The sequence below is a fragment of the Prunus avium genome, chromosome 2 (genome assembly GCF_965620075.1).
Source record: "Prunus avium chromosome 2, drPruAviu1.hap1.1, whole genome shotgun sequence".
Lineage (NCBI taxonomy): Eukaryota > Viridiplantae > Streptophyta > Magnoliopsida > Rosales > Rosaceae > Prunus > Prunus avium.
In genome coordinates this window covers 42,186,659-42,206,652 of record NC_142285.1, presented here as the reverse complement: position 1 = coordinate 42,206,652, position 19,994 = coordinate 42,186,659, and the positions used below count along the sequence as shown (strand labels likewise).

Here is a 19,994-nt window from a genome sequence, read left to right as displayed (position 1 = left end):
ATGATTCGTTGGAGCTTCTGCTTCTGCTTCTGCTTCTCCTTCTTGTTGCAAGTGTGACAAATGCAGTTCACCACTTTTCTTTTCTAACAAAATATAAATATATACACACAAATACACCCAACACCAAAAAAATATATATAATATAAAATTTTGGGTTTGTTTTTTCCCCTAAGCATAGACAGCAGAAAGAAATCACGATACCTGTGACTGAGACCAGTTCAAGTTTGACATTTTTGCTGCAAAATGATGTCCTTTGGAGGCTATTTTGTCAATGCACTCTGGAATATTAATTCTTGACCTATAATATCAATTGGTATTTTGTCAATGCACCCCCCCAATTTTTCTTAGAAACCAGAATCTTAAAAGGTCCACCAGGAGATGTCTGATGAGATGGCATATATGGGGCGAAAAAAAAAAACCAATCTTTTAGTGGAAAATGAAAGAAGGCTATATAGCTCAAGTCTGTTGCCGACGATATATATCATACGGCACTCACAGTCACTTTTCTACATAAAGTTGTTGAAGGCAATCAAGTTTCTGAGGGACTGGTGGTTTTTGGTGCAAAACTAATAGGCTGCTGCTCATATTCATATATATGCACACGCACGACAGTGTGTTTCAAACCCACCACCCCACCACCCCACCACCACACCACCACACCACCACACCACCAGTATCATGCTGTCTAGTTGCCTTTAATCACTTGACCTTGATTGCCACGTCCTTTACTGTACCCACCTAATGGAAGATTTAAATAAACACATTATTAGAATCGTGGCAAGCTATTAATTAATCAAGAGGTAAACCCCCTTAACTTCTTAATTAATGAATTTGTTTTCAACTTTTTATTAAACAATCAAAGTATTGTCTCCCCCACAACCACAACCACTCACTCACAAACGGGTCAAGTTCTACTTTTTCCCACATTCAAGAGGAGAAGAGGAGAAGTGGAGAGAATTCATCTACCAATTGAGATTTTAAAACTATATGGTGTATATGTTTACCAAGAAAATTTGCAGGGTGTAAATTTAAATTTTTTATTAAGCTTGTTGATCCTGCATTATTGTAGAGCAAATTCTCATGAATCAATACAATTTGTCTCTTTGTGATGCTTTGCTTGTTCATCAGTAATTAAGTCTAAAGTATGTACTGTTCAACTTGTTCTTGTCCATTAAAATCTATTCCAAGGACACCATATATATTCTCAACTGTAAAATCTTGTCTTGGTACGCGATGGTCATAGCATTTATTTTCCCACTTCATGTTCATTATCAAAAATATTCCTCTCCTTGCATGCCCTTCAAAAATCATCTTCAAAACCATCTTACTGAGCTGACAGCATGCGGTGATATATCTGTCACCATGTTAGACCCTACAGACAGAGTACTACAGATGGTGACTGTTAATTAAGGCCACCATTTGGTCAGCTATTTCCATGACATGCAAACCTGAATTAGTCTCTCCATGTTGTACATCAGGCAAATCCTTGTGACATGCAATGCAAGCCCCTAAAATCCATTTTTCAACGCTTGCCAGTTGCCAGATTGTAGTGACATGCAAGACCCTTTGCCATTCCCATGTGACAAGTAAGCCCTGGGGGCCTTAATTAGTCTCTGTGTGTTGTTCATCTGGCAAATTCTAGTGACATGCAAGCGACCTGCATGTTGTTCCATCTGTCTGGCAAGTTCTAGCGGCATGCAAACCACTATGGCTTTGCCAGGTTGCGATGGCAAGCAACCACACACCCCCACCACCCCCCCCTTCCATGGCCCCTAATTCCTTACCCTCTGTGTCAGTCATTTCTTCCTCTGCATTTGTTTGTCATTTCCTAAATCCTAACGTTGGATTTGCAGCCATGGCCATTATTATAGCCCCTGCCGATTGCAAAACCTCTGCATGACCTGAGTAACCATTTTGTGTCAGAATAAGTTTACTATTAATCAAAATTTGAAGTGACCAAGAGGAATTGGTTACTGAATTTTGATAGCTCTCTCATAGGCACTGAAAATGGTTGGTCCAATTATATAATACTACATCGAAACATAATTTACTATATATAGTATACACTCACAAATCATTTAGAAATTTATTCTTTCTGATTGAAAATAGTACACACAGTATTATTTGTTGGTCTAGTAATGGCACTAAAACCTTTGTACGATTTAGTGGGTGACATTAGCATTTTGCCTCCACAGAAGGAAATGCCAAAACACCATTGGGAAACGCTTTCTGGAAACAACAATAAAGACAATAAACTTCCTTGAAGAGGGTTCCAATTCCCAATTTTGCCAATTGTCAGGCCCCTCGCCCTGCAAATTTTCTCTCTTTTTAAAGTCCTTTCCTGCAAACAACATAATGTGAAGGAAGAGAGGGCTAGCTATAAGATTCCAATTTTTGTTCACTCATCCACCCAATAACCGGCCTTGGCTTTTCTCTCATCATACTTCTCAAACTTATTTCACTCCCTCCTTCTCTCTGTATATCAGTCAGCCTCAGAACCAATTCATCCCATTCTCTCTATCTGTTAAGTTAATGCAATGGCAATTGAGTGCATGATCACAACAACAAGAAGCACGCAATCCATGGCTCAACCCCCTTCCCTAAAAACAGAGCACAAACAAGATGACCAAAAACCATTAGTTTTTGATGCCTCAGTGCTCAGGTACCAGACAGAAATACCAGAACAGTTCATATGGCCTGATGAGGAAAAGCCCTGCGCAAACACCCCTGAGCTCCAAGTCCCTCTTATAGACTTGGGTGGTTTTCTCTCTGGCAACAAACAAGCTGCAATGAAAGCCTCCACAATTGTAGGCGAGGCCTGCCAAAAGCATGGCTTTTTCCTTGTTGTGAATCATGGTGTTGACAATCAACTCATAGCCGATGCTCATCGCTACATGGATGATTTTTTCGGGTTGCCTCTGTCTGAAAAACAGAGAGCGCAGAGGCTAGCAGGGGAGCACTGTGGCTATGCCAGCAGCTTCACTGGTAGATTCTCGTCAAAACTTCCATGGAAGGAGACTCTTTCTTTTCGCTACTCTGCAGATAAAAGCTCATCCAGTATCGTCCAAGATTATCTCTGCAGTAAAATGGGAGAAGAATTCAAGGAATTCGGGTAGGCACAATGTTACTTTAATTTCCCATTAATTGATTCATTTCCTTAATTGGTTCTTACCATAATATGACGTTCTTCTGGTTTTGTTTAGGAGGGTGTACCAAGATTACAGTGAGGCTATGAGCACTCTTTCTGTTGGGATCATGGAGCTTCTGGGCTTGAGCCTTGGGGTTGGCAGAGCCCATTTCAAGGAATTTTTCGAAGACAATGATTCGATAATGAGGTTGAATTACTACCCACCATGCCAGAAACCTGATCAAACTTTAGGCACCGGTCCTCATTGCGATCCAACATCTTTAACTATTCTCCACCAAGATCAAGTTGGAGGGCTTGAGGTGTTTGTGGATGATAAATGGCATTCCATTAGCCCAAATTTAAATGCCTTTGTTGTTAACATTGGTGACACTTTCATGGTGAGCAGCAGCAGCATTTGAAATCGTTCTTCTTTTTTCGGCGACTTTATTAAAAAAATTGTTGCTGATTAATTTTGTTGCTGCTTAATTTATAGGCTCTTTCAAACGGGAGTTACAAGAGCTGCTTGCACAGGGCAGTGGTGAACAGCCAAACACCAAGGAAGTCTCTTGCATTCTTCTTGTGTCCCAGAGATGATAAGGTGGTGAAGCCACCAAATGGGCTGGTTGATGATACTTCGTGTCCAAGAATATATCCAGATTTCACATGGCCTATGCTGCTGGAGTTCACACAGAAGCATTACAGAGCAGACATGAAGACTCTCCAAGTCTTCTCAAACTGGCTTCAACAGAAAAGCAGCTGAATTTTTACCAAAAGGGTATGGGGTATGGGGTCTTCTTCCTGCCAAAACTATGAGAAAATGACATCATTGAAGGAGATGAACAGAGGCGGTAGGCCTGAGAGTTTTGCTAAGAGTTGAAAACTTGAAACGAGTTAGGACAAAGGCAAAGTTAGAGGAAAAGCCAGTTTTTTTTTCTTTTTTTTTTTTCTACTGTTTCCGTTGGGTCTTGTAATTAGCTAGCTAGTTTTTCTTAGTGACCAACAAAAAGCCAGACAAAAAAATTGACATAAGGAACCAATAAACTAAGAGCTGGTTTCACTCCAGTTTTTTTGTACTCTTTTACTTCTATAATGTAGAAGAAAGGTTATAATTTATATATAAATATATATATATGTAGCTTTACCTTTCACTCTCTCTCTCTCTCTCTCTCTCTCTCTCTCTCTCTCTCTCTCTCTCTCTCTCTCTCTCTCTCTCTCTCTCTACTCTAGCTTACTAGCTTTAATAGCTACTAGCTACAACTACATGTACATGGTGCCATAATTAATTAAGCAGCTTAATTTATTAAGTTAATCATAATCAGTTATCAACCGTGAATTAACAGTTTAACTAAACTGTAGCTCAAGTGGTTAAGAGCTTATGAGTTTGCAAACGATTGATTTGATCATGACCGTCCATCACTAAATCCAACGGCCAGTGGGTCGCACTATAACCAATAAGCAATACATGGGTTGGGTTAAAAGGTAGAGAAAAATCCAATGGAAGAGATGGCCCACCCTAATGGATGATTCAGAGTAATAGGATGCTAGAATCCATGGAGGATTGACAGAGCTTTCTTTCAAGTGTATTCATCTGCGAGAAAAACTTTAATTATATGCATGTTTTCTTGGATTTATTCGTTATTTTTTTTAATACCTGGAGATTTGGAGGCTTGTGCGGCAATATATATGTATATATAAAAGAAAGCAAAGGAATACTAGCTAAAATTGTCTTGGTGTTTGTCTTTAAATGCTGCAACATTCTTCCGATGATATTATAAACATATTACAACATTAATTTTGAACATGAGAGATAGGGGTGGCATACGTCTGTCCCCACATGACATGAAGCTCGCGTTCATCACATAATTATTGTTTAAGACAAGTTTTGTTACTAACAAGGTTGAAAAATACCATGCCTAGTCAAAGTAACAAAGGTTTTAACTTGTAACTTCGACTAATCGCCTTATCGTATAACCGCAGCGACTCCTAAATTGAAGGTATGCATTGTAGCTTGACTATAAGATATTTTGAGATTCAAAAGTAAATAATGAATCTCATATCGTATTATCTTAATTAATCTATTATCACCCCCGGCCATAAAAGTGTGGTTATTTGTTAGATATCTTCTTCATATTCTTCGTATCATTGTGCAATGTTATATGATAGCCAAAACTGTTCAATTTATCTTAACCCAAGAAATGAAAAAACTGTTTCTTTTTTCATGCCATATTTTTAAGGACCATTCATGATTCATCCAAGTGTGAGAATTCAGGGTTGAATCAAAACACTGCCCTATTTATTTGAATGATTTCCAATTTAGTCAGTTTGATAATAAAAGATAACCTTTAACCTAGAAGAGAGACAGTGTCGCTCATCAATCCAATGGCCAATGCCAATATTAATTATAGTACGTGACAAGGAACAAGTAGCTAAGGTTATATGAGAAGGAATTGATGCGATTTTCTTTAGGAAACAAAAATGAAGATGAAAATGAAAATGAAAATGAAATGAAAGGGAGAAAAGGCAAGAGGAACAGCCGCCACAGGTAAGGACAATGACAGTCCCATTCCCGTACTCGCTTCCAAAAGGCCCGCATCACGTGGAAACCATCTGTAGTTTGTTCTGGCACCACACTACACTTTTCTCTCTCTCTCTCTCTCTCTCTCTCTTCCATTTTCTTTCTAAATTTCTAATCCAACTCTCCAACACAAACATTTTGTGCACAACACACAACTATTCTCTGATCCATTAAACGACAACTCTTCGGATCTCTCTCATGGATACCCACCTGCCCTTGGGCCCCTTTCTCCCCTATCTATCTGTACCTTTCTTTGTCTTGTTCCTCTTTCTCACTTAACCCCCTAATCTAATCCCCTTCTTAATTGCTCCTTAAACACACTCTGTCTTCAACTAATTACTCGAATAAATTATGGACTCAAACGACGTGTCGCAGAAGGAAGCCAATACGTTTCATGCAAACCCCTGCTGCCCTGCATGAGAGAAGAAGGTCTCCTCGACACTTGAGTCACTTGGAGATATAATGAGGATCACTCACTCACTCACTCAGTCGAATCATGGTCGTATGCATTTGGCATTACAATTATATGAGAGTGCATTAATTATAATTAGGGAACGTGAACCATGTTTTCTCTTTTCTCTTTTTTGAAATTGGCGGAAAGGGAAACATTCTTGTTTTTACTGCAAATTTCAACAAGTAAATCAGAAAAAGAGAAATTTGTGGTGGCACATATAATTAAAAAAAAACAGTCCCATGACCGAAAAGGAAGAGAAACAACAGAAGAAAACAAAGCTTACTTTTTATATATAAATCAAATCGAAATGGCTCGTGGAGGTTTAATCATCATATATGTTTAGCTCCTCCATCTCTATCTAACAGAGCTTTAGGTCTGCCCGGCTCATTTTTTTATAAATCTGTCTTGTGTCATTTTCTTCATGTACGACAAGGAACATCCTTTAATCATTTTAACTCCAAGTAAAAATAACAATCCTTTAATCATTTTTCTATATATATATATATATATATATATAGAGGAATAGGAAACTCAGTTGATTAATATTGATCACAATCAGAAGATGATAATATTGAATATCAGATTGCCAGACGAGGTCGCTCCTAATCTTCATCTTGTTCAACTTTTCTTTTCAGTTTTGAGACGCTGGCTAGTAGCTAGAGCCACATATGATATGAAATTCTGAATGACGACAAAGACCATGATATTTCAGATCGAGTTAGGATACTAAGTCGTTTCTTTGCAATAATAATTAATCAACTGATATTTTCCATGAGGATATTCACAATTACGTGCCAGGATGTCCAACAAAGAGAACGCTTTAATCAATCACACAAAATCCTATTTCTTCCACGTCTTTGTCTTTTCCTCCAGCAATATATACTGCGATTGTGTGATGTATACAAATTACAATGAAAAGAGCTAGCATGCATGCAGTGATCGATATCTGATATCTGATATCTGATATATCTGATATATCTGATATATCTGATGTCTGATATCTGATATATCTGATATATCTGATATCGATTGGGATATATACATATATATATATATATATGGGAAGACGACGAAGCCCAAGCCCTCATACATACGCAACGCACCCCTCAGATTTCTTATCTTCTTTTTGCTACATGTACACGCTGAAAGTGATTACATTAACATATACGGCACTTACACATGCAGGTGTATTTTTCTTTTTCCTCTTTTATTAAACTAAACTAATTATGACGTCCTAGCTTACACAACAATTACATAAGTTTCTAACAAAATGCATGTGATCAATAATCCAAAATTATTAATAATAGTAGCTAGTTGTTTTTGGTGTGTAAATGATAGGAGGAGATTTCGCCACGTACCTATATCACAAATTGAAAATTAGGGTTTGGTGATTTCGTTACGTGATCCAGTTTTGTTTGTATTTGTTGTCACATGATAGGATTTGAGTGCATAAAAACGACTCAAGTCCATATCCACAGGTCGATACATGTAGAGATACCGTCATATAATTAAGAAAACGAAGCTTTCAACCCCTTACTAACTTATCATATGTGGTTGGAACTTGGAGGAGGAGTCGGAGTCGGAGTCGGAGTCGACTCACATCATTATTTTGTTTTCAACAACTTTTGTACTTTTACGATTAGTAATAGTGCCACAATACTACGTACCTTGTCATGTTACAATGACATCTGGATTATATTATTTGCATCGACTTGTCATCATTTGAATAGGTTTTGTCTGCATCTTTAGGGTCTCTATAAACTCTAGACTCTTAATCTCACATATCCCATTCCTTTTCTTTTTTGTTTTTCAAGCGTTTTCCTCTTTGTTTATTATTAACAACATAATTAAGACCCCTTAATTCAATTCAAATAGTTCATTAAGTTCAGTTTAATTTTGGGCTTCCTTTCATTAATTTCCTATATTATTAGCCATTTTTCTTTATCTTTCAGATGAAGCGTAGGCATGGTCCACCATTTGTTATATGTATGGCCAGTGGCGGCGTGGGCAAACGGCGGCCTTGCCCCCCTTTCTCCCAGCCAAAATTTCAAAACCCCTCTCCATTTGCTCGCCATCTTATACCTCTGGCCCCTCTCCGACAATACTCCCACAATACCAACTAAAGTACAAGTCAAACAATTTCTTCTCAATTTTATTCATAACTTAATTATTCCATTTAGTACGTACAATGTTTCTTATTATATATTTTAGTTAACAAATTTCTATTTTAGAGTGCGGTATATATGTTTCTTCTTATAATAGTGAGATTTGAACCTAGAACGAGTACACCTGCTTGACCAAACGACATAACCCACATTCGTTAGAATATATATTGCTAATTATTAAAGAATCTATACTTATTCGTTTTGGATTATGCGTTGAATAACTGGCGAGTCCAGCCTTGAGGGCCGATACTAAAAGCATTGGTGTTATGGGGTTATGGCCAACAGCAAAAAAACTGTTGGGTTTTATGATATGTGACCAGTAGAAATCTCTAGAGCATGATTCTGGTGCCCCACTCGCATCGTACGTGATAATATTAGGTTTTGTTCTCTCTTCGAATATGGTTGACCAATCACCACCATGAATTAGATTTTCGGTATATTTGGCTACTTAACAACCAAGCGTTTAAAGCCCAAAAGATGTAGCCTCTGTTGGGTTCAGTCTGTGTGGTTTCGAGCTACTTTGGGAATTGGGAGTGAGTGGTAAACCCTTTTTGGAATTTTTGGAAATTACACACAAATATTCATTTGAAAAAGAACACAAACCTTTTCATTTATCTTTTGTTGTATTACTTTTTATATGATTTTCCCGTCCACTGAATATCCGAGCTTCACATACAAATGGACAAAGGAGCCATCTTAATTGTTCGCTGGTACAAATTGTGACTCGAACAAGCTGAAATTTCTAGTGCTATTTTTGACCTTTTCAAGGATTCTTATTCTTAAGGCTGGGCCAACCCAACCAAGATTCTCATGGAAGGCCGATCACATATCCAAAAGTTTTCTAAAGTACGGATTGCTTCAGTAGCCCAACGTTCTCACGAAATACTTATGGTTCAAATTTATTGAACCTTTAGCTTCGCAAGGATTTGTAACTCAGTTAAGCGATTAAGAATATTTATCCATGTATCTTCTGAAGTATGGATGTGCTATCAAACAAATACATTTTATTATAGAAGTTCTTACATCATTAAAAAGATATTTTGATGGTTTATTTTGCAACATTCAGAAGTAAAAAAGCAAGCAACCAAGCATTTTCTAACTAGCCGATTAAGAAAATATGAAATTCTTAACAACCACAAACAGTGCCTTGGCCTTGGAGGCCTCAATAATATCAACCCCATGGTAACCTCCTTCAGCAAAATGGCACACCACGTGTACACCATTTTCCTCCAACATCTTCGCCACCTCAATCTGACGGTCGATCAATGGGTCCCCATCCCAGCCAGTCACCAAAACTCTCCACCCAACCGCCATTCGATCCAACTTCTTACAACCGTCCCCTACCGTCGGATTGCAATACTCGTGGTCACGACTGGCCCCAATAGGCAACGACAAGTCCCACATCAGATCCGACCAGCTCAGTGGGAACTCGGGGTTGTTCGCTAACCTCAACTCGGAGCCACTCCTCTGGCTCCCACTGAAAAACGGTTGCTGCAATATCAGCCCATGGATCTTCAACGGATGGAGACGGTCAACGTCGGCATGAAGTGCTGCGTGGTAGGCTATGTTACCCCCCGCGCTGATGCCCATGAGGAAAGTATTTGAAAGGTCAGCATGGTCTCTCAACCAATCATCTGGGGTGGTTTTGATCCAGTGCAGCGCTTCCGTTGCATCCTCATAGGCCGCCGGCAGGCGATGCTCTGGAGCGAGCCTGTACTCGACGGATGCGATGATGACGGGAACATCAGTGGCAAAGCTGACGCAGTAATCGTGGAATATGGTTGAGGCTGCACTGCATAAAATGAAGCCTCCACCATGGTAAAAAACGACGAGAGGCAACTTGGAGGAGGAGGAATGATCCAGTGCGTGGCGGGGCAAATAGATTCGAACCCAGGTGTTTTTTGATTCGTTGATGGGGATGTCTTTGGAGAGAACTGGGGTGGGAAGCTTAGGATCGGACGTGGGTGGGCTTTCTGGGAGTTTGGCCAAGCGGGTGATGGTGCCGTCAGGGTTGGGTGCAATCTGGAGGCCCTGGTAGTTATCAACGGTGGAGATGTCTTCTGCTTCACCTTCGCCTGCACCTGACATTGTTTAATTTTGTTAATTATCAGAGAAGATGATTAATATGGACCGGTAATGATTAAATTATAAGACAACTTGTGGCTGAAAATAACTTTAGAAAAGTCGTTATTGTGCAACCGACGTTTCAAAGCTGCCGAATAAGCAACTCTATAATTAAGCAAGAAAAGCTAAAGAACTACAGCTGTCCAACTCTAGCCATCAGTCAACTCAAGTATTAAAGCCATGTGCTTTTTCTATTTCAATCAATAAAATAAAACTACTCTGTTACTCTTTCAAAAGTTTTTCTTTTTAAATTAAGCTATTGTCCTAAATATTACCGACTATTCTCTAAACATCTTCTCCCTTAAACTAACAATTTTCTTTGATTAAAACGAATGCATAGAACCAAAAAATCATATATTCTACTCTTAATATTGATCATTACATGACCACAAACCCTTGATTTAGGTGTTTATTGTCTTTTTCTCAAGAATCAAATTCGAATCTCTTGATTCTCTTCTATCCAAATAATAATAATAATAATAATAATAATAATAATAATAAATCACAATAAAACAACACATATCACTATATGTCTTTTGTATATCAATAATGAATCTCTAAATAGAATAACAGATACAAACATTTTATTGTCAATTGATGCATCTTATTTTTCATCTCCTAAAGAGCATCTCTAACCGATATGTCAAAAGTGCCACATAGACATTTAACAGCTATAAATAACATCTCACACACTCCAACCGATGTGTCAAAGCTGATTTGGAATGAAGGCTGAAAATTGAGATGTTATTTTTGACATCCCAAAAGCAAGATGTTAAATGAATATTTTATTATTTTTTCTTTTCTATTCTTTTTAATTAAAAATAAATCAACACTAAAATGTAATAAAATAATAATTTAATTTGACATATCGAGTGGAGTGTAAAGCTATGTAAGAGCATCTCCAAGGGAGATGTCAAATACCAAGCATCAAATTTAAATTTGATGGCAGATGTGGCAATTTGATATTTACACAGTTTTACACTCCACCCGATATGTCAAATAAATAATTATTGTAACAGTCAAATCATTCAAGATAAAGAAAAAATAAAATAAAAAAGGAAAATAATAAATGAAAGTAGCAGCTAGCTTTCTTTAAAAAATAATAAAATATTCATTTGACATCTTGTTTTTGGTATGTCAAAAATAACAGCTGAACCTCCAACCTTCATTCCACATCAGCTTTGACAATTCGGTTGGAGTGATGTGAGATGTTATTTCTAGCCGTTAAATGTCTATGTGGCACTTTTGACATATCGGTTGGAGATGCTCTAAGATGTCAAATTGCTACATCAACCATCAAATTTAAATTTGATGTTTGGTATTTGACATCTCCCTTGGAGATGCTCTAACAACCAAGTGGTTAATTAACAATTTCTGATATTCCGGAATGATTTTTTAGTTGAATCAGAAAACCCAATGTGGAAGTTTCCAGGTTGATGCTTCGTTGGTGTTTATGTATGCAACTAGGTTTTCCATTTGCGGAAATGTATGCATCCATGGTTCTCCCACTAGAGAAAACATTTTCTGTAGCAAGACTAGTGCAGACATGCTTCAAAATTGTAACAAATATTCTAGTCTCGTTCAGTCTTTGGTATTATATGAAGCTCTGAACAATACAAACGTAGCATTATTCACTGATTCAGCTCTCAGCACTCAACAATTAATTATAAATTTTCTAATCATTAAAGATTAGCAATTATTAATTATAATTCATATATGAAGTTTTTCAACACGACAAACAAGGCTGGGGCTTTGGACGGGTCAGATACCTCCAAACCATGAAAACCATTGCCAAAATGGGTCATTGTCCGTATACCTTTCCCCTCTAACATCTTCCCCAACTCCATCTGACGGTCAATCAACGGGTCCCCGAAACAACCCGCAACCAAGACCCGACAACCCATTTCCCGAATCGCAACGCAACGCTCGAATTCGTTACTTACCGCCGGATTGCAATACTCATGGTCACGGTCTGCACCCACAGGCAACACCCATTTCCATGCGGCATCACAGACGCGAGGTGGCAAAATCGGGTCATCCTCCATCACCAGCTCCGACCCGGTCCTCTCGGACCCACCAAAGAACGGATGGTGCAATATCAGCCCTTTGATTTTCAGAGGGTCAAGATGATCACTCACTTCACAAGCGCGAAGCCCAGCATGGTAAGCCAGGTTCCCACCGGAACTCGAACCCATTAAGAAACAATTGGAAAGATCAGCGAATTTTGAGATCCACTCTTCTTTGGTGGTTTTAATCCAATGCAGCGCATCCACGGCGTCGTCATAAGCCGCGGGGAGGCGATGTTCGGGTGCGAGGCGGTACTCTAGGGAGACGATGAGGACTTGGAGTTGGAGAGCCATGGTTGAACAGAATTCGTGGAAGATGGATGACGTGGCACTGAGGAAGATAAAGGCGCCACCGTGGTAGTAAAAAATGATAGGGATTTTAAGGGTGGGTAAATCAAGGACCTCACGGGGGAGGAATAGTCGTACCATGGTTTCTGTTTTCGGGTTTAGGGAGATGTCTTTGGAGAGGACCCGAGTGGTTGGAGAGGACGGGTCGGGCTGGGCTGGTACGATTGGAAGTTGTATAAGACGGGTGTATGTGCCGTCTGGGTTGGGAATCAAATTGGACATGGTTCAACATAAAATCTTTTACTTCTTCTTCTTCTTATAGTGGTTACCCAACAACATAGGTATTTTTTTTTCTTCTTCTTTTTTGGTGGTTTGATTTAAATGAATTATATCCTAATATTTTTTATTCACTTTCATTCTCTCCACTTACACTCAATCTCAAGAACTTTTATTGAGATGGCGATGTATCCTTGAAAAATAAGTTTCGGAAATTGCTTAGCAGGTCCAAACAATGACGACTGTCTACCACATAATTTATACAAAACGTCAATTTCCTTTATCAGCGTCGTGTCGCTGTCACATGTGAGTACTACTCCACAACTAATTAATATAAGATGTCGATGGGTAATTCAGTAATTTCACATCTATTTTTATGTTGTCCTACTACGCCTACCACATGTATATGAATTTAATATAAAATGGGTTAAAAAGTCTTTGATGGTCCGGTAGGTGGAGAAATTTTGAATGGTTGATACTGATTTTGAACGTCTTGACCAATTGGCTCAATTTTAAAAAAAGTAAGCTTACAATCTTATAAAATCTAAACATCACGTTACAACTTGAATTCTTGAATTTATTAGAGCTGGAATATAAAACTTTTAATAACCACAAACAATTCATGTGCCTTGGAGATCTCGATATCCTCAACTCCATGACAACCTCCTTGGATAAAACGACCCACCACTTGCACACCCTTTTCCTCTAGCATCTTCACCAACTCAATCTGACGGTCCATCAGTGGGTCCCCATCACAGCCACTTACCAAAACTCTCCATCCAAGCGCCTTTATTTCATCCAAGTGCTTCGAACCGCCACCCACCGTTGGATTGCAATACTCATGATCACGGTTAAACCCACGAGGCAATGACAAGTCCCACATCAGATCACAACAACTTTGCGGCAAAACGGGGTCCTTGGCCATCCTTAACTCGGAGCCACTTCTCTGGGTCCCACCAAAGAATGGTTGCTGCAATATTAGCCCTTTGATCTTTAACGGCTTGAGATGGTCAACGCCCACAACTGCACGGAGTCCTGCGTGGTAGGCTATGTTACCTCCAGCACTGGATCCCATGAGGAAACAATTTGACAGATCAGCATAGTCCTTCAACCAGACGTCTTGCGCGGTTTTGATCCAGTGCAACGCTTCCATTGCATCGTCATAAGCCGCCGGGAGCCGATGCTCCGGAGCCAGCCTGTACTCGACGGATGCAATGACCACGGGCACGTCAATAGCAAGATTCACACAAAAATCATGGAAGATGGTTGCGCCTGCACCGAGTATTATGAAGCCTCCACCATGGTAAAATACCACGAGAGGTAGCTTGGTAGTGGGCGAGGGGGATTGATCCAGTAGATGGCGGGGTAGGAACAATCGAACCCAGGTGTTTTTTGATTGGTTGACGAGGATGTCTTTAGAGAGGACTGGGGTGGGAAGCTTGGAATCACAAGTGGGTGGGCTGTTTGGATATTCCGCCAAGCGTGTGATGGTGCCGTCCGGATTGGGTGCAATCTGGAGGCGATGGTAAGGATCAAAGGTGGGATTGGAATCGGACGCTGCCGTTTGATCGGCCATTGTAAGTTAATGGAGCGAGCACACTGAACTTAAGTGAAAAGTCTTCCCTTTGCGCATGGTTGTTCCTCCATCTACCTGAACCTTTTACAAGTGCTTGGTACTTATGTGGGCCTGCTTGTTTATAGGTGGAGGTTTGTTGGGTCTGGGCTTACAGATGGACCGAGGTGGGTTGAAAACCCTTAATTATTATATGAAGGCTTTTGTTTAAATCAATATTATTTATTTAAAGCTGTGTGTCACTGTCGGACCAAAAAGAGACACAATCTTGGAGCTGTGTACGGTTTATGCGACTCAAAAAAGGGCGTAATTGGCTGATAAAATTAAGTTGCAAAAACCACAGGAACTATATGAAATGTTGATTGGAATAGTTGGGTTTATATTGGGGCAATGAAGCCAAAATGGAGACACATTGGCCCCACAGGGGACAGGGCAGAGCAACTAGAGAAACATTTGCGCTCATTCTGTAGCCACATATTTATACTGTTGTTGTGTTTGGATGATAAACGAGTAGCTTAGAAATGATACACAACAACAACGCTAACTTTCATGCGTTCCATTACTTTTCAACCTTAAAGATTGCTAGCCTTTTTTTTGGTTTTTTGTTTTCTTGTTTTTCCCAAAGGTAACCAGGCTTGTTATTCATTGGAAATCTTGGTGGAAGACTTTTTCGAGAATTATTCATGTGTTCATGCGAAATTAAATACAAATTAATAAAGAGAGATGCAGTGTTCTTCTAGGTTAAAGATTTCGAGAGAAGAGGATATATATATATATATATTGTGCATGCCATGTCCAAACAAAACAATGCCTTATCCTATATAATATCCTATACCAATACCAAGCCCACTTCCCAGACCTACGTACCAATCAAACCTGTAAATAAACCCACTGCTACCTCTGGCAATGATACCCATCAGTTTTCAGTCTTTCCAACTGCATTTCCTCACCCTTGATTTGATGGAACTAACCGTAGGAGCTGCCTCTGCACCCAGTAGCGGCAGCTGCAACAGCCGCCATTTCACCTCCCCAACACACACCCTGAAAAACCCAACCATTTTCTTCATTTTAAGGTATCAAATTTAAAAACCCTCCACATAAAAAAGTACAAAAACTTTAACAAACCCCAATTCATTAATCATAATAATAAATACATAATAACAATAATTTGTTTAGAGAGAGGAGATAGAGGGTCACATCAAAGCCCCACCAGCTGTGGCTGACTGCAGCTGCAGCAGGTGGTGGTAACAATCGGCTGCGGTCGGCCTCTGCTCCGGGTTTTGATCCAAACACCGATTTTGAAGCTCCCTCAGCATCTTCGGCAAGCCTGTCAACCCACAGCTCCTCACCAAATACCCCACTCCCCACACGTCCACTTTCACCCCATGCAACCCCCTCTCCATCTCCGGTGCGTGCCTCACACGCGCCCCCGACTCCCCCGCCGCCACCGCTCGTCGCGGGTATATCTGTGGAGCCCCCACCGCCTCCTCAAACCCGCAAACAAACCACTCGTTCTCCCTTTCCGTTCTCCTCATCACTTTCTCCCAGCTTATGTCCCTGTGCATGAACGACAAGTCGTGCAGTGCCACTAAAGCTTTGGTCACGTACTTGAGCGCCTCCACAAGCTGCTCACAGTTTGTAGGCTTGCACTTGCACCCTCTTGGCTTGAACACCAAACCCAAATCTTTTTCCAACGACCTGTGGATAAATTCTGCATGGGGTATTCTGTGGTCGAGAAAATCGTAGATTTCTTTGACCGCGGTCCATTTTCGAACGTTGGAGAAAAATCGAGTCACCGTAGTTGGTGTCATTTCGACCATGTTTCTTCCATTACCCGAGTCAAGTCTCTCGAAATCACTATGGGGAAGCAATTTGTTGCAATTGGTGTTGTTGAAGCACCGATCGGCTAGCAATGGTAATAACCCGGCAATTCGATAACATGGGACTAGGGCTTTGAGTCTCTCTGAGGGTGAGGACAGATCAATGGTGGCTAAATCAGTACGATTTATTCGATCTTGAGATCGGCTTAATGCACAAAATGTCACCACATAACCAATTGCATAGTAGCCGAATATGTATGGAAGGTCCATGTAGGTCCATAAGATTTTCTCAACGATTGAGCTAGATGGGTTCATGTCATGGCTGTCTCTTAGTTGATCGGTTTCTTCTCCTCTCCATAAACAAAAATTTCGAACAAACCCCGTCACGTTCGGCCATTGATCTTGTAAGGGTTCGGTTGGTGATGAAGTGTTGGGCCTGCGGATGAAGACCATTTCGAGTGAACAAAATTTGGAGACGAGCCTATTGATGCAGTCGTCCCAAATGGGAATGAAAGAGTCTCTACTTGTGGCAGTGGACGCACTGAGACTGGGGTTTGTTCGGATGATGGGGCTAAGGATATCGCATGTGATGGCTCTACAGTCTAGCAATTCGGTTGAGGTGGTGAAGAAGATTTCTTTTCCTTGTGGTAAGTCGCGGTAGACGTCTTTTCGGAGTGGGAAGCGGAGTTCCTCCGGAGGCGGCTCTTGTAAGTACCATTGGAGCTCGGGTAAGCTCGGAAGCGATGGCGGCGAGGCTCCAAGACATCCCACGTAGTACTCAGTTGGGTCTTGAAATTCGGTTGAAGGAATAGCTGCAACAAAGCACATGCATATAATAATAGTAACATTAACCAAACCAATGTGCAATATAAAAGTTGATCACATAAAATGATCAAACTAATTCAATTTGGTTTTAGGACTTACATCTTGAAGAGGATTCTGGTAAGGAAAGCTGGACTTTTTCATTGAAGCCTAATTGGCATTAAATAAAAATGAAGTGTTTATATGTGGAATAAAGCAAAGAATTTTTTGACATGGGAATATCAAATTAAGAGATGCTATCAATTTTACCAGAAGTAGATGATGAAGGCTTTCTTCTGCCAAAGACTTTGACTTGTTGTCCAGACACAAACCGATCAACGGAAAAGCCTCTAAGAGGTCCATCTTCAAAGGCTTCCATGGTGCAAGCAACCATGGAATCATCAAAGAAAGTAAGCTCGTCGGCATTCAAGAAGCTCGAGCCTTGGAGCCTCACTCTCCCGCGGTGGTGCTCACCTTCTTCAGCCCACAAACTCACTGATTCTTCCCATGTCATTCGAATCTTTCCAATTCGACGAAGCTCCTTGGAAGCAGAAGACGAAGAGAGGCCTGCAGTGAAGTCTAGGGAAGACTGATCATGATGATGAAACCCTAGCAAGGTCCCTCTTCCTCCATGGTAAAACGGTTCCCCTCCACCGCTCATGATCATTACCTGCTTCTTGCTACCTACATATATGATAAGAGAACACTATTATATCAACCCATTGTTTAAAAAGAAGAAGAGGTAAAAACAAAACCAAAAGTAAAAATAAAAATGATAAGAGAACTATTATATACTCCATTGTTTAAGGATGATGGAACTATTATAAATATATATATGTTTGTGGACAATGTACATAACATACTATCAGATGATATATACCTGAGAGAGGGAACTCGTCTTCTTTGAAAGAAGGCGGTTGGGTTAGACTTCTTGTCACAACAAAAGCCGATCGACTATCGTCCCCAACTGAGCCTAATCTGCTCTGAGGTGTTCTCATTCTAGACCCCATGAACTGTGAAAGTTCCTCAAAAACCTCTTCATCAAAAGAGGCAGGCAACCTATGCAGCTTTCTCTCGTAGGGCGAAAGCCTAAAATAACTCTTCCCAACTTGTTCTCTCTCAGCCCCTCTCTCCCACTCGTAGACTTTTCTAAACTCTCCCAGCATATTATCCCACTTGGTACCTGCAGTTTTTGCGTCTCTGTTGACTCCATGCTTTTGAAGAAACTCAGCTACTTCCCTATCCTTATCAGCTCTTGTTTTGCTTCTGGTGTGAGGGGTACCTGTCTCTGTTGGTATTTGCTCTGTTCTCGAAGATGAGCCGGACCCATGATCTGAAGACCCACCAGCTGGCCCACCTTGATATTGAATCCTCCATCCCCTGGCCAACCACAACATCTCATTTGGTTTCCAAACTGGGCTGACATACTTTCCCTTTCTGAATTGATGGTTGTGCACTGGGTTTTGAAGATCTCCCTCGGTCTTGTTTGTGTCCTGCCCTGAGGTTGCGGATAGTGAAGGCAGAGGAGAGTGGGCCGGTGGTGATGAGGCTGTGTCTGAGGAGGAAGCTGCTCCGGTAGGTGTAACATGAGGTTGGGGTAATTGGGTACTCTTTGGGTTTGGGGATGAGGTTGATTCTTTGGCGAGCATTGGTATTTGGGTTTGTTTTGTCTGGGAAGAAGGAGAAGGTAGGAGCTTCCATTGCCCTGTTGTATATCTAGGTCTCTTGGGGTTCACAGCTGCCTCAAAGTGTTGCTGATCAAAGGGTGACGAAGATGAAGTTGCTGCACCACTTGGAACAAACAAAGGAGCAGGAATATTGAATGTGGCTGCAGCCGGTGGAGGCTGCGGTTGATGGTGGCGTGGTCTTGTAATTTCTGTTGGTAGTAATTGATCTTCAAGGGGGTCGTTTGGAGAAGGTGAAATTTGTTGCTGTTGCTGTTGCTGTGTTTGTTGTTGTTGTGGCTGCTTCTTGCTTGTATCCCCTTTGTTGTCACCCATCTCAAATGGGCCCAAAGTATTTTTTCTTTTAAAAATACTTAAATGAGTTTAGGTAAAGAGAAACCTTAGACTTAGAGAAGAACTAGAACAAGATAGAAGAAAGCTCTACCGTTAGTGTAGGGCTGTAGAAGTAGAACTAGTTTGGTTTTATTGTTCCAGCTTTGAACTTGGAAAAAAAAAAAGTTGAAACTTGATCACAAGGGAAGGGAGGGAGGGGGAAGTTTTTGGACTTAGGTAACGTTGCAGCCATATCTCTCCAACAGGGAAAGAAAGAAAGTCACAAAAGAAAGTATAGGGATCATAGCCCCCAGTTAAAAGCAGAAAAAACAGAGAAAAAGCAGAACAAAAAAGTCGTGGTTGTGGAACTGCCATTGAATATGACCCTTCAGTCCATTAATCACTTAATTAAGACAACCACAAAATGATAATTCTTGATTTGTCACATTTGACAACTATACGTGCATGATTAGGGAAGGGGTCATCATTGTACTGGGACTGAAAAACGCGGCTCTAACTTTGCTTTTGTGCAAAGCGCTTTTAATGTGTTTGTTGTTTTGTCTGAGAGAGAGAGAGAGAGAGAGAGAGAGAGAGTTCCCGCGCAGAGTGAGGGAGAAAGTGAGTGGGAGAGGTACGGCAGAGCGATGGGGACCGAACGAATCGATGGCTCTGCTCCAGTGAGTGACTCGTATGACTCTTTCTTTCACACTGTCTTATTTTTGTTTCTG

General features: G+C 40.5%; 4 protein-coding genes and 1 pseudogene across 4 annotated transcripts; 1 reads left to right on the top strand and 4 right to left on the bottom strand.

Moving 5' to 3' along the window:
- Nucleotides 1-2,374: 2,374 nt before the first annotated feature.
- GA20OX2 (gibberellin 20 oxidase 2) lies at nt 2,375-4,275 on the top strand. The gene is made up of 3 exons (XM_021971185.2): nt 2,375-3,112; nt 3,204-3,525; nt 3,621-4,275. Exons 1-3 carry the CDS (start codon nt 2,538-2,540, stop codon nt 3,885-3,887), a joined length of 1,164 nt encoding a protein of 387 aa, XP_021826877.1. The 5' UTR covers nt 2,375-2,537; the 3' UTR covers nt 3,888-4,275.
- A 5,030-nt stretch (nt 4,276-9,305) lies between these two features.
- Nucleotides 9,306-10,520, bottom strand: LOC110767709 (carboxylesterase 20). Its single transcript, XM_021971337.2, has one exon. The coding sequence runs from the start codon at nt 10,407-10,409 to the stop codon at nt 9,429-9,431; it is 981 nt and encodes a 326-aa protein (XP_021827029.1). The 5' UTR covers nt 10,410-10,520; the 3' UTR covers nt 9,306-9,428.
- A 1,482-nt stretch (nt 10,521-12,002) lies between these two features.
- Nucleotides 12,003-13,184, bottom strand: LOC110767571 (carboxylesterase 1). The gene has a single exon (XM_021971150.2). It carries the CDS (start codon nt 13,079-13,081, stop codon nt 12,149-12,151), a length of 933 nt encoding a protein of 310 aa, XP_021826842.2. The 5' UTR covers nt 13,082-13,184; the 3' UTR covers nt 12,003-12,148.
- A 370-nt stretch (nt 13,185-13,554) lies between these two features.
- On the bottom strand, nt 13,555-14,802 carry LOC110767597 (carboxylesterase 1 pseudogene; annotated as a pseudogene).
- A 603-nt stretch (nt 14,803-15,405) lies between these two features.
- LOC110767706 (Protein kinase superfamily protein) lies at nt 15,406-19,488 on the bottom strand. Its single transcript, XM_021971333.2, has 5 exons — nt 18,150-19,488; nt 17,540-17,953; nt 17,393-17,440; nt 15,859-17,280; nt 15,406-15,689 (listed from the first exon to the last, which is right to left on the bottom strand). Exons 1-5 carry the CDS (start codon nt 19,267-19,269, stop codon nt 15,670-15,672), a joined length of 3,024 nt encoding a protein of 1,007 aa, XP_021827025.1. The 5' UTR covers nt 19,270-19,488; the 3' UTR covers nt 15,406-15,669.
- Between the last annotated feature and the right edge of the window lie 506 nt (nt 19,489-19,994).

Bases quoted from the DNA above. Each gene is read 5' to 3' on its own strand.
- GA20OX2 (XM_021971185.2), top strand. From the start codon at position 2,538: ATGGCAATTGAGTGCATGATCACAACAACAAGAAGCACGCAATCCATG. The intron at 3,113-3,203 runs GTAGGCACAATG...GGTTTTGTTTAG, and splicing joins GAAGAATTCAAGGAATTCGG to GAGGGTGTACCAAGATTACA. The intron at 3,526-3,620 runs GTGAGCAGCAGC...CTTAATTTATAG, and splicing joins ACATTGGTGACACTTTCATG to GCTCTTTCAAACGGGAGTTA.
- LOC110767709 (XM_021971337.2), bottom strand. From the start codon at position 10,409: ATGTCAGGTGCAGGCGAAGGTGAAGCAGAAGACATCTCCACCGTTGAT.
- LOC110767571 (XM_021971150.2), bottom strand. From the start codon at position 13,081: ATGTCCAATTTGATTCCCAACCCAGACGGCACATACACCCGTCTTATA.
- LOC110767706 (XM_021971333.2), bottom strand. From the start codon at position 19,269: ATGGGTGACAACAAAGGGGATACAAGCAAGAAGCAGCCACAACAACAA. The intron at 17,441-17,539 runs GTAAAATTGATA...AATGCCAATTAG, and splicing joins GCCTTCATCATCTACTTCTG to GCTTCAATGAAAAAGTCCAG. The intron at 17,281-17,392 runs GTAAGTCCTAAA...GCTTTGTTGCAG, and splicing joins ACCAGAATCCTCTTCAAGAT to CTATTCCTTCAACCGAATTT.